The sequence below is a fragment of the Mizuhopecten yessoensis genome, unplaced genomic scaffold, assembly GCF_002113885.1.
Source record: "Mizuhopecten yessoensis strain PY_sf001 unplaced genomic scaffold, ASM211388v2 scaffold431, whole genome shotgun sequence".
Classification (NCBI taxonomy): Eukaryota; Metazoa; Mollusca; class Bivalvia; order Pectinida; family Pectinidae; genus Mizuhopecten; species Mizuhopecten yessoensis.
Genome location: NW_018403543.1, coordinates 1,798,343 through 1,823,656, shown reverse-complemented (window position 1 = coordinate 1,823,656; position 25,314 = coordinate 1,798,343). Strand labels below are relative to the sequence as shown.

At 37.5% G+C, this 25,314-nt stretch overlaps 1 protein-coding gene across 1 annotated transcript in view; it reads left to right on the top strand.

The window, feature by feature from the left end:
• The first annotated feature begins 592 nt into the window (after window positions 1-592).
• The window catches only part of LOC110449214, a 36,787-nt gene continuing 12,065 nt past the window's right edge, over window positions 593-25,314 (top strand). The window contains exons 1-10 of the mRNA XM_021495920.1: window positions 593-891; window positions 4,275-4,410; window positions 4,614-4,824; window positions 5,437-5,592; window positions 6,040-6,127; window positions 6,699-6,823; window positions 7,271-7,329; window positions 12,003-12,075; window positions 12,535-12,619; window positions 12,852-12,927. Of these exons, the coding sequence (XP_021351595.1) occupies window positions 619-891; window positions 4,275-4,410; window positions 4,614-4,824; window positions 5,437-5,592; window positions 6,040-6,127; window positions 6,699-6,823; window positions 7,271-7,329; window positions 12,003-12,075; window positions 12,535-12,619; window positions 12,852-12,927 (1,282 nt within the window). The 5' untranslated portion in view covers window positions 593-618. The remainder of the gene's footprint in view (window positions 892-4,274; window positions 4,411-4,613; window positions 4,825-5,436; window positions 5,593-6,039; window positions 6,128-6,698; window positions 6,824-7,270; window positions 7,330-12,002; window positions 12,076-12,534; window positions 12,620-12,851; window positions 12,928-25,314) is intronic.

The following is a 25,314-nucleotide window of genomic DNA, read 5'->3' as shown; positions in this document are numbered from 1 at the left end:
TGGGGTTGGGGGGCGGGGGGATTAAGACTCCACAGAACAGATATACATGGGATATGAATATTAAATAAATCACTGACATTGTACATGTGTTAACTTGTTGTCCCAAAAGTTCCACAGGTTAGAGTTTTTACGCTATATAAAACCACGGAATTAGGTCTAAGTAGAGTCAAGTCGCTGACCCAGGCTTTCCTCTTGTTGGAAAGTTGTCTTATGAAGTTCCGTCTACACGTCAGTAGCGAACTGGTCATACACACAGTTTCACTAAAGTACACAAAACAATTGATTTCTTCTCTGCACATTAATTTTCGTGAGAAAATAGCCCGTAACTATGATGAGATTAATTATTAATAACTTATTTGTGCTTGATGATTATTGGATGATTTATTACTATTGTTGGTGATTTGTTGTTATTATTATTATTATTATTATTATTATTATTATTATTATTCATTGATTGAAAAATCACATTATTCTTTATATAAATATATATTCAGACAGATAAAGTTTCTGAGCCCGACACACCATCATTTACTGAAATTACAATTCCGGTCCGGACGCGAGAGCATATTTCGTAATTTGTTATGACCCCATTCACTGCAGGACTGTTTTGTTGACATTATGGCGGAGGGGCAAGCAGGCCTCGACGCGTTCGACTCGGTAGATATCATCGCCTTCAAAAATGCCTTGACAGATCTTCGTTCTGCACACGAGACCATGGACGACAATTTTAGTCGTCCCGGGGCACAGCTCGCAGACAAGCAGACATTTACCAACAAGACAGGAGAACTGATCACAGCGTATCCAGTGTTGGTGGATCTGAGGAGGTTGGTCCAGTTGTGCCCCAGCAACACAGCTGCTGCTCTGACAGGCGACGATGGCATCATCCCTGGGGTAAGACCCCTTTTAGGAGCGATTGTAATGTAGTAAAATTAGCCCTTAGACACGTCATCCACTTTACTTGATATGTATAATGTAGCGTACCTTTATAACATTGTGCATTGTGTAATAGAATGAAGCTACTGTAGTACTGGAATACTTGAGTTAGGTGAACATCGAACCCGCGATCACAAGTTTTCTAGTCGGATGCATTACTGCTGAGCTGAACGAAAGTTCCCTGTCACTGAAGCTAGTAAAACTTTTACACTATAAACAATGCACATACTTAATTTATCCTACGTGTTAACTCACCCTATTTTCAAAGTCTTTGCCCTTGAAGACAAGAACAATGTACACATGTAAAAGATGGGCATTGATTAGGTTGCCTTACAAGTATCAGCTGTAATTCCCTTTATCTCAATAGTAGAGCGTCCGACTAGGAACTTAAGGATCGCAGGTTTGATGCCTGGTGGAAGCACACTTATCTCTTTTCTGTTACATATGGTTTACGTAGTTGATAATGACATGACCTGAAGCCAATTTCCAGTGTGGTCAGTTTCATCTTTGGGAAAGCTGGTGATTCAAATAGCTACGACCGAAATATCCAGGCCTTTCAGTGAGAAGTTAACATGTACAGTACTATGCTGTCGACCGACAACACAGTGTCATTTATGAGTCTGAGTTCACACATAACACATTCCTGAATTTACATGCATTGATTAGGTTGCCTTACAAGCATCAGCTGTAGGGAATATCGCTTTAGCTCAGTAGTAGAGAGTCTGAATAGAGATCGCAGGTTTGATGCCCGGTGGAAGCACGCTACCCCTAATCTCTTTCCTGTTACAAATGGTGTCTGTGGCCCTCCCTAGTGAGTGTGGTGTCGCTTAATTGCTTAGAGTGTCAATTTAGAGTTTAGAGGTTCTCGGTTCAAATCATGATCTTGCCTTGCATTTTCCTCTCCTGTCACAATGGTGCCTATGACCATCCCTTGTTAATATAAGGATATACCCAAACCTAGGTTGTGAATTTATAATATTTTTTTGGGGCGAAGACTTAGAAAACGATGGAGTAATATAGCGGATTGGATTGGATCGGTCACTAGCCACCAAATAGCTCAATTTTGTTAGAGCTTCCACTTAAGATTTGAAAGGTCCAAGGTTCGAATCCAAGTCTGGTGGTGAATTTTTCCTATCCTGGTACTGAAGAAAGTATAAAAAAAGAAGTGAAAAGAATATGTGCATTCGATGGAGATTAAAACCAGTGACACCTTGAGACTTTCTAGTTGGGTCACACTCTAACAGTACCACTGAGCAAATGTGAAATTAATAACTTTTTTTTGCAAAACCAGAAGGTGATCGTGATCATATAAACAAGTAAAATCTACCTGTTATATTGTTGGGTAGGTAAATATTAATGGGGCTATTTAGTCAAATGACAACCTGAAAATCAAGTCGATACTGAAAATTAATATCTTCTAACGAAAGTTTACATAGTTGATAATGACATGACCTGAAGCCAACGTCCATTGTGGTCAGTTTCATCTTTGGGAAAGCTAGTGATAAAAAAAGCTACGACCGGAAAAGCGCAATATCCGGGCCTTTCAGTGAGAAGTAAACATGTACAGCACTTCCTTGTCGACCGACAACACAGTGTCATTTATGAGTCTGAGTTCACACACAACACATTCTTGAATTTACATTATACAGCGCATGTAAGAATAATAAGTATCATGAAATATACCTCTAATAACATAAAACTGTTCACATTTGGATTTGAATAAAAACGAACAGGTTCGGTTAGAGCATGTACGCACTGAGAGGGTGCCGCAGTGAGAATTTCAAACTGCATAAAGCACAATATCAATAGGTTTAAACGTAAAATAGATAACTCATTTATAACGATGTTTGAGAAGCTGTTGGAAGATGATTTTGATTCAGAATAAATGCATGTACTTGTATTCTAGAGAGGCTAGGTGAATAAAGCAAGGACTTTTACTTTCTCTCCTCGGCTGGAAAGACATTTTTGTTAGCTAGACGTACGGCTGTACAGTTAAGTATTTCTCCATTACTGATTAAATACGCCAAGAAAGCATTGCTTCTTGTCAATTTCTCGACATGAATTGTTAGTATGGAATATCAAGCTATATTATCATGAAGAATTTTATGACAAGGTTTGCTATGGGGCCAGACTGGAATTGTGCATTACTCAAATTACTTGTTTTATTTTAGAGACTACTATGTAAGGGAAAATGAAACAAGTCAGACCAGGATTCGAACCATGGACCAAGTCCGGACTTTAGAATAGGAAGTCCTCACCAATTGGTCACCAGTAGTCACCCTACCCAGTCCCTCTTCACACCTCAATCTCTTTTCTAAATCTTTATCCGTAAAGACAAAACTATTTACAACTAAAGTTTGGTATCCCCGGCCAAACACCAGCACTACATGAAACAAGGGTCTGTCACATGCGCCACTGTCATAGGACAGGAAAAGTGTGGCAGGACCTGACCAGGATTTGAAACGGGACCTCTAAACTCAAGAACGAAGCACTGAGTAATTGAGCTACATATGTGTTTGGTCACTGGTAGTCATCGGGCCTAGGCCTGTTACATATATATACAATGACTAACAGCAAGACTTCAACAGATAATCACTCTTCAACTAAGATACCTGGTCAATGGTAATTTACAAAGCAGCTATACAATACTTCTTCAAGGTCTGTGACCCTTAATACAAGTACAATTGCAACATTAGTTTGATGAGTATATTAAGTTCTGCACCAAAATAACAAAAGTGTAAAAGTTCAGGAGGCACAGTAGTCCAGTGGTAGGATGCCAGGCTCGTGACCGAAGGGTTGCGGGTTCGCGCCACTGCACGGCAATGTGTTGTATCCTTGAGCAAGATACTTTACTCCGCTTGTTCCATTCTACACAGCTGTAAATGAGTAAGTGGTTGGGCAGTGCTAGAATTGTTGAATGCTAGCTGTAAGCGTCGAAATGGCAGCTCTGGCTGTATGCTCCCAAGGGAGTTGAGAAATGTATTGGCTAGTTGCAAAGGCCCTATAACCACGGATGATAATTTGTGAACCGCTTTGAGACGACCTACTAACTAGGGTGTGATAAAGTGGTATATAAGAACCTCAAATTATTATAATTATTATTATTATAACAATACCAGAATTCACATCCACCAAACTCCAGATAGATCTGATCAGCTATGCCTGTGTGATTTTAATCTCTCATACCAATTTTAGGTGGTGCACCGAGTCCAATGTATCTGTGAGGTAGAGGACTATATGATGAAGGAGTGTAGCTTAACTGGACAGGGTCTTCATGATACTGACTTGTCCATAACAGATCTAAAATGGTGCATGTAATATGTTTTATCTTGGTTAATCAGATCTCTAACACTGACCTGCTACACGCTGTCGTCGGATTGTATGATGTATCGCTGTCTGAGATGACCCCAGATGTCCTGTATGCCACAGTGTGTGAGAAATGGGCCAGAACCATTGTTCTAGTCAGGGATCTCAAAGGTAAGTTGTAAAATGGCTCATTGTATTCAAATGTAGTATTATATTTTTTTCCAGTTCTCTTGAAATTAATACCAAAATAAAATAATTACATTCATGCAGCAAGCAATATTTTGCAACTCCTTACATTGTTACGTTTAATAACAAAAAACAGGCAAAAATATTACAGGTGTGAAATGAAAAGATATTGCTCAATTTTTTTATAGAAACTGTGAGATCATTGGAAGAAAAGAAAATTCAAAAGACGTCTGACAAGGATGACGACAATGAAACAGAATCCAAGGAGACTAAGACAAAGGAGGAAAAGGAGGATGGAGAGAATGACGACATATATGAGGAAGAGGAACAACTCACTAGCAAGTTCGCTGACGTCTACAGCGACACTGAGTCAGAGGAGGAAGACCTCGAGGATGACGAGTAAGTACGAAGGGATTAAGGTCAAAGTGTACAGGGGTAAAGGTCAAAATCTACAGCCAAAATGTTGTGTCGATATTAGTATACATGTAAGATCCTTCATTGAAAGATTTGGCTGCTTTAGGTTAAAGTGTCATAATTTGAATCAAAACCAGCTACACCCAAAAGATGCCATTTGATGCCATTTGCATTGAAAACTGCATATGCTAAGGCCAGACAAAAAGGTATGTGTGTTTCCTGTAACATGTTGGACAAATTTAGGGTAGGTAGGTAGGTATAAGATTTTAATTTAATAAATAATTTCATATGGTGTATATAGGAGAATGATCTTGACACTGAACAGTGCTTCTTTGAAAATTGCCTTAAAAAGTTTAGGGTAGGCACAACAAATTAGGGTGGGTAGGGTTACCGGAAACACCAAGTCTTTTTTGTTTGGCCTAAAGAGAAGGATACTCAGGTTCTAGTTGGAATCCTGGCTGTTTTACATCAATCTAGGAGTGTACTTAATTGTTTGTTGTAAATGGGTCTTGGACTTTCAGTTCAAGGTAAAAAAAAAGGTAGATATGAATGAAGACATTCTATACAATCATTGTACATGTCTGGAATCTGTTTCAGTGATGAAGAAGACTTTTCCAAAGGAATAAACACATTCATTAAGAAGACAGTGGAAAGGAGAAAGAAGAGACAGTGTAAGCCGCGTGAAATAAAAGAGGAACAGGTCGGGATAGAGAACCGCATCATAGGCTGTGTCACATTTGAAAAGAAATATGTGTAAGTGTATATATATACATTTTCATAAATGATGATTCATTCTTAGTTCTAAAGTTGTTATTTTTAACAGAATACAGTATTTTCAAACAATAAATATTCTGCGTCAATTCAAATAAAATCATATGTGAAATCAAGTCATATGTAAGCATGCACATTCTATCTACAGGTAAGATTTCAAAATCAATGAGTTGGTGATTACCATATCGGTAGAAATTATTAATTTTAAATTTTAAATAACAGAAATTATTGTAGGTATATATACATGTTCAGATAACAGATAATTGTTGCAAAATGAAGGTAATCTGAAAACCCCTGATGAATATTTTCTTTGTTAATTACATGTGATTAGTGATGTACTAATTAGGTGTATGGTATTGGTAAGCACTGTTAATGATGAAGCTGTATCCCAGTCTATATATATATATAGTTTGTATATGATATTTCCAGGCGACAAAAAGATAGAGTTGTCCACCTGACTCTACTGTCCGTCAGACGGAGACACAGGAAGTTTGGAATCGGCAAATACCTATTACAGGTTCGCATGCAATTACTACAATATTTATTCTCAATCCAAAGTTAACAATTGATTTTTATGAAATCAATTTTTACACATAACAATATGTTTGATTTTTGTTTTCTTTTTAACTACCAATTAAACCTATTGCTACCTTTGTCTTGTAATTTACTTAAATGTAATCAAGTACAATCAGTTAAACGTTCTTTTAGGTTTCTGTTCAGTGACTTTATGAAAATATTACAACTATTATTTTTTGTTAGATATTGTGAGATGTGACAAGACTATTTCTCTGTATGTAACATGGGATGAGGTTACGTCAGTATCCTTGTGTATGTACAGAGGTTCTACATTCTCATATTTTGATTTAAGACAAGCCCGCAGACTGACTGTGACAAATTCTTCTAGTCCGACCTATATTTTTATAGAAAATATCAAAATAATTTCGCCAGTACTGACTTAAAATCTAGCAGCACCAGGTCTCGGCTAGTTGAATTGTACACTGCTGATGTAAAGCTGATGAATCTTTGTGTCCTCCCATGCATCTTAAAATATAGAAAAAAAATGGTCACGAGATTCTTTCTATTTGCAGCAAGTGATAGACCCTGCTGTGGTTGGCCATTTCGATGCTATAGTGGTTCATGCTGACAACGCGGCTGTTGAGTTCTTCCAACACTTTGGTTTCTCAGATGATGTCGTTCTCAACAGCAGATGGAGGTCAGTATACATTTCACCACATTTTGTCGTTAGATATTACCGTAACAACGTTTTCTATAGACCATAAATCAGAATGTCTTGTAGTATAGTTTATTTTCAGATTATTGACTGTTGATTCATTCTATAAATGATAAATGATAATGTATTTAGATATATACATGTAATATGATAAAAATGTAAATATGGGGATGTGACTCGAGATTTTGCTTGAAAATGTTTATTTTTTAACTTCACAGCTCATATAAGTTATACACCCCTGCAGACACAGTTGAACTCTTCCAATTCAAAGGTTGGAATAGTTCATCATGAAATTTCAGGTGTGAATGAGTTAACAGGCTTGACTGTTGTACATTATATTATGTAAAACAGAAAACAGTAGGACCTGATAAATGATTATGTTCAATAAGACATGCCTTATCAGTAACAGAGTTTCCAATTTGTCCCCAGTGAGCTTGCGGAACAGTTTACCAACTGTACTTTGATGTGTTACCTGCCAGGGTTCTCAGGTAAGATGAACTCCATAACTGTACTGTAAATAAAGGTTCACTCTAATTCAACTGCCACTGACGTATATTTACTGGGTTTTTGCATCCACGGTACTCAAGAGCTTTTGCTAATTTTCGCTCTCTGCACCCCTGGAATAATATATGTCATAGCAAAATTGAAGGCACACTGCTAGATATTTGATTGGTCTCAGGTGAAAAGGATCAAACTTGTCTTCTGTCTCATCCACAAGGTGACACCCACTGAGCCTTCAATTTTGAATATGACATATTCCAAGGGTGCAGGGAGCGAAAGTGACCATAACCCCTGGAGTACCAAGGATGGTGTTTTGGCATCTTAAGTCTGAATCGCTGTGTATGTCCACTCAATTAACAAGTGCTCTCTGTAATATCACATAAAAAATGTGGTGTTGTTTTTACTGTGTATATTGCTCTTTGTATATGCATGTTAAAATAGCTGTAACTCGTCATCCATTCAAACTGAATTCAAGTTTACTTTCTTGAAAGTTAAACAAAACAATAATGGACAATATCACATCGCTGACTAGATAAAAGAAATTTTGTGAATAAAAAGGACCTCAACTTATAATCAAGGTCACATATGTGAATAACTTCAAAGAACTTTTTTCTGAAGAACCAAATGGCTTAGAGTCATGATATAAGGCTAGATTGGGAATAAATATGACCTGGACTTACCTTCAAGATCATGTGAATTCAAACACAATTTAAACAGTTTGAATATAGACAAGATGAACACTGGCAAAACCAAGCACATAAATACAGTTTTAAATAAAGAATTGAAATCTAAACGTCGCAACCTTTGAAATATGTTTTTATTTAATTGGTTGGGGTTTTCAGAACTGAATGTCAAAGGATTGTAAAATCCTAATTTTGTCAGAATAAATCTATGTATGTATGTATCTATCAATGTATAAGATCACGGGCCTAGGGTGATGATATTTCATCATCATCATTATGCTGGGATGTAAGGGTTGTTAAGTTTGTTCAAATGAATGACCTTCACCCATATATACGGATCAAATATGTTGAAAACCTTTGAACAACTTCTTCTGAATATGGCCATTAGCATGCTCAGATAAAGAGCTATCAAGTGTGTTGAAGTAATCATGAATGAAATAAATATTACAGTAGCAGTCACTGTTGATTAAAGTTTTCAGGCTGAGCCCTTCATTAGGGATTGAATTGTCCTCACCCTTATGTCACATCCATATTTAAATTTTAAGCAAGTTTTAAAAGTGCTGAATTTCGAGTACAGTATTTAAAGTCATGGATGACTTTGACCCTCATGGGTCAAATGTGTTACAATACCAACAGTCGCAGATGGATGGTATTTTGCCTCTTGTGTTTGTAGGCATGAAGAAATTGGACATGTATATTGTTCGACAAAATAAAGATTTTACAATCTTTTGTAAGGCTGATCTGGAAAAAAACCACCACACAAACATTTATAGTTGGATTTTTTTAATTAAAATCTTGGCTTTGTTTGTTTAGTGTTCTTATAATTCTTCCATAGTAGGGGTTTGTTTGTTTGTTTGTTTGATTTTGTTTAACGTCCTATTAACAGCTAAGGTCATTTAAGGACGGCCTCCCCTGTGTGCAAGATGCATGCGTGTAGTGTATGTGTGTGTATTTTGGGAGGCTGCGATATGTTCGTGTTTGTCTCCTTGTGATAGCGCGGAACTGATGCCGACTTTATAGTGCTACCTCACTGAAACATACTGCCGAAGACACCCAGCAGGACGCCCCACCCGGTCACATTATACTGACAACGGGCGAACCAGTCGTCCCACTCCTAATTTGCTGAGCGTTAAGCAGGAGTAGAAACTGCCATTTTTAAAGACTTTGGTATGTCTCGGCCAGGGGACAGAACCCAAAGCCTTCCTCACAGGGGCGAACGCTCAACAAATGGCCAAAAGTGAGGCATTGTCAAGGGAGACATTAGGAAAAAGAAAGTTATTTAGAAAGGAGATAAGAGATAAGGTCCCAAATTTAGTCGCCTCTTACGATCATGCAATTGGGGGCAGCAGGTACAATTCTTACGCCCTACCTGCAGGGCATAGTAGGGGTGACAGGAAGCACTCTAGTCAGTTTAAAGACTAGAATGTAGCTTTAGTTCATATTTTGTTACCTGCATTTGCAGGTGGAAAAATTCACGTTAAAATAACTATTACCAGGTGAGCGAAAAGGCCCGTAATGGGAATAGCCATGGCGCAACGTCCGTCGTCTATGAGTTCTCATACTTCGAACTTTCAATATATAGAGGAAAAGTAGATATCAAACTCACTTGTCTTAAATTATGTTTTAATATATTTTTTGTTTTTATTGTTATTTCACATTTTTATTAAGAAAAGTTGTTCAGCATTATAAGGTTTTATATTGTAAAATTGTTTTTAATTGTTTAAAATTATTTTGAAATAAGAATTTTATTAAATATTGTGAATATTGAGAACAGGGGAAATAACTCTTATTAATTTTACAAATTGTAATAAACACGTTTGTTTTTTCATAGGAGCCTGAAGTTCTGTCAATAATGAATAATAATAGTAATACAAAAAAAAACACCTAATATAATCTATTTTTTAAGCATTTTAGGGGGATTTTTTTGTTTTACTATTATTATTCATTATTGACAGAACTTCAGGCTCCTATGGTTTTTTCCAGACATTTTCTTCTGGTATTCATATTGTATGCAACAGTATGTATGTTGCCAATCATAACATGATGCACACAACGTTTTAAGCCTTTTTTTGGAAAACTATGTCTTTGTGATGTCAAAAAATTACTTTGTTTCATATTTTATGTACATTGCCCCTCAGTGCATTTCCGCTAAGTAGACTCTTGAGTACACAGCTGTCTTTGATAGCACAACTGAACTCTGAAATTCGACATTTCAATGACTAGTACGTTACATCAGAGACGTAACATCACTCTTTCAGATGTTGACTAATCAACCAACTTGATAGGAGGCTGTTCCATTAAAAGTGGAGATCAGCTTTACTTTTTTCCTCCCATTGCAGTACAGTTTAACATCTTTCGAAAGATACCTACATGCACCGTAAAAGAATATATATAATAATCAACATTTGTAAGGATCAAGGGCATAATAGGGTCTTATTCTTTTCATGTTTGTTGCCTGCATTTGCAGGCAGAAAAATTCACGTTAAAATAACTATTACCAGGTGAGCGAAAAGGCCCGTAATGGGAATAGCCATGGCGCAACGTCCGTCGTCTATGAGCTCTCATACTTAGAATTTTTACCATATACTCGGAAGAAGATATCAAACTCACTTGTCTTAAAATATGTTTTAATATATTTTTTGTTTTTGGTGTTATTTCACATTTTTATTGAAAACAGTTGTTCAACATTATAAGATTTTATATTGTAAAATTGTTTTTAATCGTTTAAAAGTATTTTGAAATAAGAATTTCACTAAATAATGTGAATATCGAGAACAGGGGAAATAACTCTTATTAATTTCACAAATAGTCATAAACACGGTTGTTTTTTCCGGCCATTTTCTTCTGGTATTCATATTGTATGCAACAGAATGTATGTTGCCAATCATAACATGATGCACACAACGTTTTAAGCCTTTTTTCACAACTATGTCTTTGTGATGTCAAAAAATTACTTTGTTTCATCACGGACTTAGATAACACCATCTAATCTAATTCCGTGGTTTCATGTTTATGTACATTACCCCTCAGTGATTTCCGCTAAGTGGACACTTGATTGGTCAATTAAATATATTTCATGTAGTGTCGACGTCGATGTGAGCTGGTCCAGCTTTTTGAGACGCATCTTGATACTGTTCTATAGTTGTGTCCGGTTGTGAGTAACATGTAGGTACACATTTTTGGTAGTGATGACGCCAGTGATTGTACAACTATTCAGGGAGGGGCCTCTAACAACTATCATTTGGGAGAGAGTTCCACACGCCCACGGCCATTGTATATTAGCACACAGACGTCTCTGATAGCATAACTGTAATTCGACGTTTCAATGACTAGTACGTTACATCGCTCATTTAAGATACTGTCTATATATATAAAATAAACCATCTTTCCGTTGCAGTACAATATTTATCTACATATCCCATAAAAGAAGATATAGTTATAAGAATCAAGGACATAGTTCTGTTTTATTTTTCATGTTTGTTGCCTGCATTTGCAGGCAGAAAAATTCACGTTAAAATAACTATTACCAGGTGAGCGAAAAGGCCCGTAATGGGAATAGCCATGGCGCAACGTCCGTCGTCTATGATTAACCAAGCTTGAAGCTTTTCCTATATTCCCGGAAATAAGATTCATACTCACTTTGCTTGAAATTGTTTTTTTCATATATTGTTTGTTTTATGTTTTTTTCATGCGGTTTTAATAACATTGTTTTGAATACTTTAAAGTATCAATTGTTAAATTGTTTTAAATTGTTTATAATCCCCCAAAGAAGAAAAAAAAACAATAATATGAAGATATCAAGAACAAGGGAAATAACTCTTTTCAGTTTTATAGAGAGTAAAACTAGCTCTTATTTAGATTTAAATAGCAAATTGTTTCAGAAAAAAATATATCATGAAAATGGATAATCACATGTTATCAGCAAATAGAATTATTTGTATGCACCTATAATTTTGATTGTTTATTTTTCCTTTCAGGACATAGTCTTCTGAGTACAGTTAAAGTGCCAGGGTTTGAAGTTTTTGAGTTAGAACAGGAATTCAATAAATGGTGAGTTTTTATATGTCCCACATTAAGTAAGGGGGGATAACTCTTACATCACTATATCAAACTTAGATCTTTGACATCAAAATGAGATATTTATAATTGAGCCATGTCAAGTTGTGAAATTTTGTATAAAAAAGTTCAATTCATTTGATAAAAAACTGTTATGATATTCATGTGAATACAGATTCCTGGCCAAAAATGGGAACTTAAATGCAGAGTCTTGATTAAAAAGAAATTATTTTAATAATTATATTCTACAAAACTTAAGTTCCGTGACAATCTTTTTTCTGCTAATATATGACTGATGAACCCTTAAAGGGACTCTCAATTTCTTATGAGAGAATAGTTCTTGAATTGGCAATATTATTGCTTTAGCTGTTTTGTGCTATCACAGCTTAGTAAGTCAGAGACATATCAATTACAAAAGTATAGCATAGTTATAGATCAATATAATTATTACAGGAAAGAAAAAACTGTGGAGGTTTATCAGAATCAAGTTTCTGTTGTAATGAGGATGAAACATGAAATCCTACAGCTCAAAGCATTGGTAAGTATATTGTATTATTTGAAGCAAAGCAAAGCAATAACCTTATACATTGTATATATATAAATCTAGTAAATTGTTGTTGACTGAAATTTCCAAATGAATTTGATATTCGGAAAATGGTGCATGAGAATTAATATGGGTATTTGATTTTTTTTCTCTTAAAAAAACATACAAAAAAACCTGTTAAAATTAATTATGCTGTTGATTTAATTAATTATTGGAAAATTTCCAGACCCACAAGCAGAACACTTTGATTGAAACACTGCTAAAGGACAATGAAAAACTCAGGAAAGAGAAATATGCAGTTGGTAAGTGTATATTTTTAAATTATACATACATTTGTATATTGGTAAAATATCTATTTGTATATTGGTACATTATAGATGGTAAGAGTAGGGATTTACTATGTATTTATACACAAGTGAATACTTCATTGCAGTTTCTTAATTATAGTACTTTTACATTCCACCTGGCCCTATGTCCCTTAATTCCTTCAGCTGGTACACCAGTACATTTCCCTTCAGCTGGTACACCAGTACATTTCCCTCCATCTGGTACACCAGTATAGTTCCTTCCCTCCAGCTACTACACCAGTACAGTTTCCTCCCTCTAGCTGGCACACCAGTACAGTTCCCTCCCTCCAGCTACTACACCAGTACAGTTTCCTCCCTCTAGCTGGTACACCAGTACAGTTTCCTCCCTCCAGCTACTACACCAGTACAGTTCCCTCCCTCTAGCTGGCACACCAGTACAGTTCCCTCCCTCCCTCCAGCTACTACACCAGTACAGTTCCCTCCCTCCAGCTACTACACCAGTACAGTTCCCTCCCTCTAGCTGGTACACCAGTACAGTTCCCTCCCTCCAGCTAGTACACCAGTGCAGTTTCCTCCCTCTAGCTGGTACACCAGTACAGTTCACTCCCTCCAGCTATTACACCAGTACAGTTCCCTCCCTCTAGCTGGCACACCAGTACAGTTCCCTCCCTCCAACTACTACACCAGTACAGTTCACTCCCTCCAGCTACTACACCAGTACAGTTCCCTTCCTCCAACTAGTATACCATTACAGTTCCCTCCCTCCAGCTGGTACACAAGTACAGCTCCCTCCAGCTGGTACACCAGTATAATTCCCTCCCTCCAGCTGGTACACAAGTACAGCTCCCTCCAGCTGGTACACCAGTATAATTCCCTCCCTCCAGCTGGTACACCAGTACAGTTCGTTCCAGCTGGTACACCAGTACAGTTCCCTCCCTCCAGCTGGTACACCAGTACAGTTCGCTCCAGCTAGTACACCAGTATGGTTCCCTCTATCCAGCTGGTACACTGTACACTGGTACACAAGTACAGCTCCCTTCAGCTAGTACACCAGTACAGCTCCCTTCAGCTGGTACACCAATACAGCTCCCTTCAGTTGGTACATCAGTACAGTTCTCTCTAGCTGGTACACCAGTACATGTACAGTTCCCTCCAGCTGGTATGCCAGTACAGTTCCCTCCAGCTGGTACACAAGTACAGCTCCCTCCAGCTGGTACACCAGTACAGTTCCCTTCAGCTGGTACACCAGTACAATTCCCTAGTACACCAGTATATTTCCCTAGTACACCAGTACAGTTTCCTCGTACACCAGTATATTTCCCTAGTACACCAGTACAGTTCCCTAGTACACCAGTACAGTTCCCTGGTACACCAGTACAGTTACCTGGTACACCAGTACATTTCACAAGCATGGTTCCCTCCCTCCAGCAGGTATACCAATACAGCTCCCTCCCTCCAGCTGGTACACAAATTCAGTTCCCGTCCTCCAGCTGGTACACAAATACAGTTTCTTACAGCTGGTATATAAGAACAGTTCCCTCCCTCTAGATTGTACACAGTTAAGTTCCTTCCCTTTAGCTGGTACCTTAGTACAGCTTCCTTCCTCTAGCTGATATACCAGTACATCTTCTTCCAGCTGAAACGCAAGAACAGGTTCTTCCAGCTGGTATACACGTATTGTTCTCTCCCTCTAGCTTGTGCGATAGGACAGCTTCATCCCTTTATCTTTCACACAGGAACGACCATTAGCTATATATGTCAGTATCTCCCTCTGATAAACATTGAATAAGACAGTTGTACCTGTATAGGCATTGGCTGGGAATGAACAAATTCTGATTAGTTAAAAAGACATCATGGGTTTTGGTGAAAACACTTGATGTCAAATTGGGAACACTTTATGTTTGAGTGATAACACATGATGGCTGCATGGTAACAATGTTTTTGGTGAGGACACATGGTGTCAAGGTGGGAATACTTGGTGTTTAGGTGAAAACACATGGTGGCTGGGTGGGAACAGTTTGTGTTTAGGTGAAAACACATGGTGGCTAGGTGGGATCAGTTTGTGTTTAGGTGAAAACATATGGTGGCAGGGTGGTAACAATTTGTGTTTAGATCAGAACACATGGTGGCTGGGGGGGAACAGTTTGTGTTTAGGTGAAAAACATGGTGGCTGGGTGGTAACAATTTGTGTTCAGATCAGACCACATGGTGGCTTGGTGGATACAGTTCGTGGTTGGGTGAAAACACATGTTTGCTTGGTGGAAACAGTTTGTGTTTAGGTATAAACACATGGTGGCTGGGTGGTAACAATTTGTGTTTAGATCAGACCACATGGTGGCTTGGTGGATACAGTTCGTGGTTAGGTGAAAACACATGTTTGCTTGGTGGAAACAGTTTGTGTTTAGGTGAGAACACATGGTGGCTGGGTAGGAACAGTTTGTGTTTAGGTGAAACACATGGTGGCTGGGTGGGAACAGTTTGTGTTTAGGTGAGAACACATGGTGACTGGGTAGGAACAGTTTGTGTTTAGGTGAAAACAAATGATGGCTGGTACTGTCTTGGTGAGATCACATGAAAGCTAGGTCAGGGAATATGTGTTCGGTAGGCGATAATACATCATGATTAAATGGCTGCTGAAAACAAGATAGGCAGGTTAGTGACATTGGAGTGTTAACACATTGAAGTAATCCTGTATAATCCGTATACTTATGCAAGGTGTATTGTATTACATGTCAAACCATTTGAATTACAAAACAACATGGATTTATTAGTAAGTCTGTGATTCATCAGAAAATATCACTTTCTGAATAAATTTAATATATTGATGATATATTTGATATGTAGGTAATAACGAATGTTTGAAGTATCAGAACGACATTAGCATAACAAGTAAGAACATACAATGTATGTTTTCATAGAAGTTGTGTGCTATACATGTCCGCCAGCAAAGGTAAACCTTTCATCTTGCCTTGGAGCATTGAAGTGATTATCATGTTCCATCTTTAATAACACTCAGCTGTCGGAAGATTGAAATGTGTGATTATATTTTAAACTCCTAATGGAGTTACGATTTTCACAAAAATCATATACATGTAATGCACCTTAAATACCAATGTGTCACTGTTGTGTGGGGGCACAAAATACCCCAAAAAGTATGCACATATTACGTATACATCATGTGCACATCGTCCACACAAGGTACACAAAATTGTGGGATTCAACGATCATTCATCCAGTGTGCGCTTTTAACCCACACAAACGTGCGATTTTGTACAATTGGTTGATCAATGGACCAATGAAGAAAATCTGGAAGACTTGTATGAACTTATAAAAGGCATTGTAATATATTCAATTTCTGATCAGTATCATGGCATTATGTCCATTTTCACAATGCATGTTACACAGTATCAAAATCTCAGAGACTAAAACTGTTAAGAATGAGACCTGAGTCCCTGGTAACAGAACAGGTATACAATTAATAATTGATAATGATAATAATTTGAGGTTTTTATATACCGCTTTATCACAACCTCGTTCGTAGGTCGTCTCAAAGCAGTCCACAAATTATTATCCGTGGTTATAGGACCTTTGCAACCAGCCAATACCTGTCTCAACTCACTGGGGAGCATACAGCCGGAGCTGCCATTTAGGTGCTGACAGCTAGCATTCAACAATTCTAGCACTGCCCAACCAATATGTACTCATTTACAGCTGAGTAGACTGGAACAAGCGAAGTAAAGTATCTTAACATTAGGATGAGAGTGACTGAGTTTTGCCTGGCCTGTGTCTGACACATTGAGTTGATTGGAGATACTGTATGACTGTTAGGTAAACCCAACTGGATGTGCCTTACATATGTGTTAATCACTTTTGCCTCAGTCTGTAGCTTCTCTGTGTGAGGTCCCTGGTATTTTAACACCTTAAAGTGTTCTGTGTCACGAGAAAACTACCCAAGTTCATGAACAGGTGGCTATACTTTTTCCTGTAAATAAATGCATGTGTACAACAATGTCCGATATGTATTGTACATATGTCGATTAAGAGTGTTTAAGAAAAAAAACCTAAAAGCACCATTTCTGAAATGAATATACATGAACATTTAGATATTATTCTAACTGACATGGTAAGGACAAGACATGATTTTCATTGACAATTGTTAGGACAGGATTATCATTAACAATGGTTAGGACATGACAGGTTATCATTGACAATGGTGAGGACAGGACAGGACTATCATTGATAATGGTTAGGAAAGAACAGGTTATCATAGACAATGGTTAGGACATGACATAATTATCATTGTCAATGGTGAGGAAAGGACAGGTTATCATAGACAATGGTTAGGACATGACATAATTATCATTGTCAATGGTGAGGACAGGACAGGGTATCATTGACAATGGTTAGGACAGGACAGGATAATCATTGACACTAGTAAGGACAGGACAGGTTATCATTGACAATGGTGAGGACAGGACAGGATTATCATTGACAATGGTTAGGACAGGACAGGATTATCATTGGCAATGGTGAGGACAGGTGAGGGAAATCATTGACAATGGTGAGGACAGGACAGGTTTATCATTGGCAATGGTGAGGACAGGTGAGGGTAATCATTGACAATGGTTAGGACAGGACAGGTTATCATTGACATTGGTGAGGACAGGACATGTTATCATTGACAATGGTGAGGACAGAACAGAATTATCATTGATAATGGTTAGAACAGGACACGATTTTCATTGACATTGGTTAGGGCAGGATAGGAGTATCATTGACAATGGTGAGGACAGGTGAGGGTAATCATTGACAATGGTTAGGACAGGACAGAATTACCATTGACAATGGTGAGGACAGGACAGATTATCATTAACAATGGTTAGAACAGGACACGATTTTCATTGACATTGGTTAGGACAGGACAGAATTATCATTGACAATGGTTAGAACAGGACACGATTTTCATTGACATTGGTTAGGACAGGACAGAATTATCATTGACAATGGTGAGGACAGAACAGAATTATCATTGATAATGGTTAGAACAGGACACGATTTTCATTGACATTGGTTAGGACAGGACAGGATTATCATTGCCCATGGTAAGTACAGGACAGGTTATCATTGACAATGGATAGGACAGGACAGGTTATCATTGACAATTGTTAAGCCAGGACAGAATTACCATTGACAATGGTTAGGGCAGGACAGGATTATCATTGGCAATGGTTAGGAAAGGACAGGATTATCATTGACAATGGTTAGAACAGTACAGAATTACCATTGACAATGGTTAGGGCAGGACAGGATTATCATTGGCAATGGTGAGGACAGGAGAGGGTATTCATTGACAATGGTGAGGACAGGACAGGATTATCATTGGCAATGGTGAGGACAGGTGAGGGTAATCATTGACAATGGTGAGGACAGGACAGGTTATCATTGGCAATGGTTAGGACAGGACAGGATTATCATTGGCAATGGTTAGGACAGGACAGGCTTATCATTGACAATGATAAGGACCGGACAGGTTATCATTGACAATGGTTAGAACGGGACACGATTTGCATTGACATTGGTTAGGACAGGACAGGATTATCATTGACAATGGTGAGGACAGGAAAGGATTATCATTGGCAATGGTTAAGACAGGACAGGATTATCATTGACAATGGTGAGGACAGGACAGGTTATCATTGGCAATGGTTAGGACAGGACAGGTTATCATTGACATTGGTGAGGACAGGACAGGTTATCATTGACAATGGTGAGGACAGGACAGGTTATCATTGACAATGGTGAGGACAGGACAGGTTATCATTGACAATGGTTAGGACAGGACAGGTTATCATTGACAATGGTGAGGACAGGACAGGTTATCATTGACAATGGTGAGGACAGGTTATCATTGACAATAGTGAGGACAGGACAGGTTATCATTGACAATGGTGAGGACAGGACAGGATTATCATTGACAGTGGTGAGGACAGGACTTGACTGTCATTGACAATGGTTAAGACAGGACAGGTTATCAGGTTATCATTGACAAGGGTGAGGACAGGACAGGACTATCATTGAGAATGGTGAGGACAGTTTACCATTGACAGTAGTGAGGACAGGACAGGACTATCATTGAGAATGGTTAGGAAAGGACAGGTTATCATTGACCATGGTGAGGACAGGACAGGACTATCATTGAGAATGGTGAGGACAGGATAGGCTATCAGTGACAATGGTAAGCACAGGACAGTTTATCACTGACAATGGTAAGGACAGGATAGGTTATCATTGAAAATGGTGAGGACAGGTTATAATTGACAATAGTGAGGACAGGACAGGATTTTCATTTACAATGGTGAGGACATGACAGGTTATCATTGCCAATGGTTAGGACAGGACGGGGTATCATTGACAATAGTGAGGACAGGACAGGGTATCAGTGACAATGGGGAGGACAGGACTTGACTGTCATTGACAATGGTTAAGACAGGACAGGTTATCATTGCCAATGGTTAGGACAGGATAGGTTATCATTTACAATGGTGAGGACATGACAGGTTATCATGGTCAATGGTGAGGACAGGATAGGCTATCAGTGACAATGGTAAGGGCAGGACAGGTTATCAGTGACAATGGTAGGGACAGGACAGGTTATCAGGTTATCATTGACCATGGTGAGGACAGGACTTGCTTGTCATTGACAATGGTGAGGACAGGACTTGATTGTCATTGACAATGATTGGGACAGTTGAGGATTTAGGTGATGATTCTGCTTTTAATTTATCACTGCAACTAATTCATTATTGTTATTCATTTTGGAAAAGAAGTTTTTAAAATTTAAATTTCAGGTTTTTGAGAATTTAAGTTAATAGAAAATTAGGAATACCAGACAGAATATGTATATATAGGTGTAGTCATGTTGCATACTGGATTAAAGTGATCACTAGAATGTAAGCCTCATTGAAATAATCAGGTGAATCGTATAGGTAGACTGTCCTAGTCTCCAATTAAATTTACCACACACCAATTTTCTGTTATTATACCTTCTCAATTACTTCAGTATTGACAAAATCCACTCATTCTGAAAATAATTGTCACTTAATATTTATAGTCGAGTCATCCAGCACATGTATAGTCTGATGTCAATACAGGGATCTCAAATGAAAAACAAGAGACTTTGAGGTAAATTATTCTATATATTGACAAGAAAGTCTAATTATAAATTTTATTTTTTTGTATGCTTATGAGAACAGGAAACTTCTATTTATAAGGATAAGTTTTTCATTAGTACCGGAAACTTTTTTTATGAGAATACACAGATTTCATATGAACATGCTGTTAACTTGTATGTAAGGTAACAGGGTTTTCATTAGAACAGAAAACATTTTTATAAGAAATTATAATACACAGATTTCATGTGGATGGTAAACCTATATATAAGGTTACAGGGTTGACATCTGGACAGAAAAATGTATGCAAGGATACACAGATTTCATTTGGACAGTAACCTTGTATGTAAGGTTACAGGGTTGACATCTGGACAGAAAAATGTATATAAGGATTCACAGATTATATTGGACAGTAAACTTGTATATAAGGTTACAGGGTTAACATCTGGACAGAAAAATGTATAAAAGGATACACAGATTACATTGGACAGTAAACTTGTTTATAAGGTTACAGGGTTGACTTCTGGACAGAAAAATGTATATAAGGATACACAGATTATATTGGACAGTAACCTTGTATATAAGGTTACAGGGTTGACATCTGGACAGAAAAATGTATAAAAGGATACACAGATTACATTGGACAGTAAACTTGTATATAAGGTTACAGGGTTGACATCTGGACAGAAAAATGTATATAAGGATACACAGATTATATTGGACAGTAAACTTGTATATAAGGTTACAAGATTCTCATAAAGACAGTAAAGTTGCCTAAGTATGTAAGGACAGGTAAAAGTTTTAGAAGTGATTGTACGGAAGGTAGATAAACTTATACAGGTATATTGTGAAGAGGGTCAATTTAAGTTTTAGGGATTGTAAGGTGGGTAAAATTGAGATATTCTTATTAAGTATAATGTGAGTGCGGTAAGGGGATTTAGGGATAATTGTAAAACTACATATGAGGGCTGGACACATGTATTTAGGTATAACTGATAGATGAAGGAATGTTCACGGATTATAATGCAATTTTACAGTATTTTTATGTGAAATCGTGTTTTGATGTGTAATCGGGCGAAAACAAAACTATTTACTTTTTTGGAAGGAGTACCATGTCAAGTGTGAAATCACATTCACACTTTTAAAAAGGTTAGGTGAGTTGTGCGTAGATGGATAAATCTCTGACCAACACAAAGTTCTGTCTGTTCTGATGCGAATACAGGCCTATCAAAATGACTTGTCCATTCTCCAGGCTGGTAATATGACACTTATAGTTACATTCAGGCTACGTATTTCCTGCTGTGATATACAGTTTGGATCCTGATCCTTCTGGAAAATTAAATGTTAGATGTGTAGAAAGTGTGAGGCAAATCTGATCACAGAGGCGGTGTGCCGGGTGGTGAAACTCGGTAAATATATACAGACACATGTAAGGTAAGCCAGAATTATATCCTATTTCAAAAGTAATTAGCAAAAAAAAGATGTACGTTATTTTCATTCATTATGGAAAGTGTAAATTAAGCTGCTAACTGTTCAGTGTTGTTGACTTTAACTTACAGAGTTACATTGGTACATAAAGGATATCCTTTTCTCAAATCAAATATTTGCATGGATATATTCAGTTTTGTATGCACAGAGTCTTAACTGCTTAATATTTCAAAGTAAGACTTTTACATATGATTAACACATCTGACAGATTAAAATGGAGCCACGGTAGTCTAGAGGTAGGACGCCGGGCTTGTGACCGAAGGGTTGTGAGCCACGGTAGTCTAGAGGTAGGACGCCTGGCTCGTGACAGAAGGGTTGTGAGCCACGGTAGTCTAGAGGTAGGACGCCGGGCTCGTGACCGAAGGGTTTGAGTCACAGCAAGGCACTGTGTTTTATCTTTGAACAAGACACTTTATTCCGCTTGTTCCAGTCTACTCAGCTGTAAATGAGTACGTGGTTGGGCAGTGCTAGAATTGTATAATGCTAGCTGCGAGCGGCGAAATGGCAGTGCCGGCTGTATGCTCCCCAGGGAGGTGAGAAATGTATTGGCTGGTTGCAAAGACCCTATAACCACACGTCATAATTTGTGAACCGCTTTGAGACGACCTACGAACTAGGTTGTGATAAAGCAGTATATTAGAACCTCAAATTTATTTATAATTATTATTATTGAACAAGTATTTCACGAAAATGTTAATCAGATTGTAAGATACAGGCCTCCATTATTAGTGACTTCAAAGTATGAGAGCTTTAGGATATTTACAAAGGATGTAAATATCTACAAAAGTCTGTCTTGACCTTCTGTCCATGATTTTTTTTAAACGTTGATGACTAAAGCATAAAGAAAAGAATTTGAGATTTGACAATTTTTCCTGGAGTTATGGCCCTTGAAAGGTTACGCTCCAGAATCTTGTAAGTGCAACGCCTCCTTAACCGTAAATTTGTTTGTAACTTGGCACGTGCATGAAGAAAAGAATTTGTAATTTGACTATTTTTATTATTGGAGTTATGACTTTGATTTCTATTCCAGAAACCTTGTAAGTGCAGGTAGGGGGCATATCTTTGTGAGCTTGTTCACAGTTTCTCTAGTTGTATATAACAGGTAATGGGGTGTTGTTTTGAGAATTCATAGTATCATTTTGAAAGTAGCAATCCCTTTTGAAATATCTAAATTTCTTTGTTGATAAAATTATAAGGTCGCTTCAGATTGATTGTCGTGTATACTATACCTATCTTATCACGAGGTTTGGTATGTATTAAAATGTAGTCACCTCTCCGGACAATCTCAGTGATCCTACCACAATGGTTTAGGACTGATATTGTTTGTAAATAAAACAGAAGAGTAAAGGCAGATATTTAAATTGGTATTATTTGGGAGGCAGAGTGTTATAATTTGGTATAGTTTGGTAGGCAATTATACTTTGGTATAATTTGGGAGCCAGTTATACTTTGGTATAATTTGGGAGCCAGTTATACTTTGGTATAATTTGGGAAGCGATTAAAGTTTGGTTAAATAATTAAGATCAGAAATATTCGTCCAGATAACTGGCTGGTTGCCATTTTCATTTCTTCAAACTTATAAAATGCTGCAGTCAGTGAAAAAAACGTGTATGATTCATTGTAGGTTTTGCTATACAGTATGTTCATTATAATGTAGTAGCTAGTGAACTAAAATGTTTAAATACTCAAATGAGAATAGAAGGGTATTGATTTATTTGTTTAGAATGTATGTATACTCAGAAATATATATATATGGGGCAAAGAAGTAATTCCAACAGTGTGCACCTCTTTGCCCCTTATACTATTTTAAGTAATTCGTATCCTACGGACATACCTCCATTAGGATCCAGTGTTATATGGAATTGTACCGTCTATATTACTTCTTTGACCCAGACATATATATATATATGTATGGTAATCGTAATGCTACAATTACTTAACAAGTCATGGCTAATTGAGCACTCCGAATAATTATACATATTTTATTGCTTTGACTGCACAGAAACTAAAGACTTGGACTTAAAATGCCCAAGGTCTCTGCTAAAAACCTGGGGAGAAGTTTCTTTGAAGAAACTATAATAGCTAAAGCAATTATAATGTTAAATATGTTGTTCATGTAATTTATATATACCCCTCACTTAGGTGATTGTAAATTCGTTGTTTGTGTATGTGCATACGCATGCCTTCAATTGTGTCTGTCTAAAGGAAAGGCTTGTGTACAAGATAGCTTGTAAATCCCACAACCAAAATTGGCACGGTAGCCTAATGGTAGGAAGCCAGGCTCATGACAGAAGGGTTGTGGGTTCGAGTCATGTCACGGCACTGTGTATGTATCTTTGAACAAGATATGTATACTTTACTCTGCTTGTTCCAGTCTACTCAGCTGTAAATGAGTATGTGATTGGGTTAGTGCTGGAATTGTTAAATGCTAGCAATGAGCTCCTAAATGGTAGCACCGGCTGTATGCTCCCAAAGAGGGCTGAGGAAGATAATGTCTGGTTGCAAAGGACTAATAACCATGGATAATAATTTGAGAACGGCTTTGAGACGACCTAAGACCAAGGTTGTCATAAAGCTGTTCATAAGGACCTTGAAGTTTTATCATTATTAATTAATTTGTATTTGCATCACAGTATCATGCTACATCAAGGCAGTTCAACACATTTTAAAATTTGTTAGACATTGGTAAAGGTCAAAAGGTCACACTTGACCAATTTTGGAGTGAAAAAGCTTGAGCGCAAGATATCTAATTGCAACAATGGAAGTACATGTAGCTTACCCAACCAAATGCAGGATTACTACCAAGCCATATTTGCCCTTGTGCCCAACCTGTCTATTACACCATACTGCGATGCTTCACGAAACAGTATAGGATTACATAGTGCCATATGTGTCTCGTTAGGGCTGTTTCCCAACACGTTCTACGTATATATACCTAACCAAGGTACACCCACTACCTCATTAGTCTCCAGGATTAGATATTTAATCAATACCTGATAATAGAATTCTGAAAAGCAATAATGTTTGTGTTTCTATAGGGACTAACTAATATATATGATACAGATTGATATTCTTGTACAAATGTCGGTTTTATTAATTACCTGTAATAAACTGATGCTATTTTTAAGTCCATGTGGACGTAAAATAGGTTCCATAACTGCCAGTCGATCTGTTCTCAGGGTTGAATTCACCTGTATCATGATTGATTGAAACATTTAGTGATCACTGATGCATTTGAAAGTAAAAGCAAATTAAAAGTAGCTACATATATAAGTCATAGAAAATGGGTCCTGGTAACTGTTGTGTTGTTGATACAGACTTTTGACAAACATGTCACCTATACTTTGAAAAAACCTAAAATTCAACTTTCCATAACGACTAGTAACACTGGACTCTACACAGATACTATGTATAGAGAATAGTTCTTGTTAGGGCCCCGTATCGGAGATACGGGTGCCCTATAGTAATCACTCTGTCTGTCTGTCTGTCTGTCCACAAATTCTGTTCCTGGCTGATAACTTTGGTATTTATTGACCGATGAACATGAAACTTGGTCAAGATGTTCAGTTCACAGAAATACACATTGAGGTAAAAAATCAAGGTCAAAGGTCAAGGTCATTAGGTTCAAAGGTCAAGGTCAAATTTTACATCTTTTCACTGATGAACATTTTGTTATGACATCATGAAGCAAAGTTGATCAGAATTGAACAAAGAGTCAACTGAC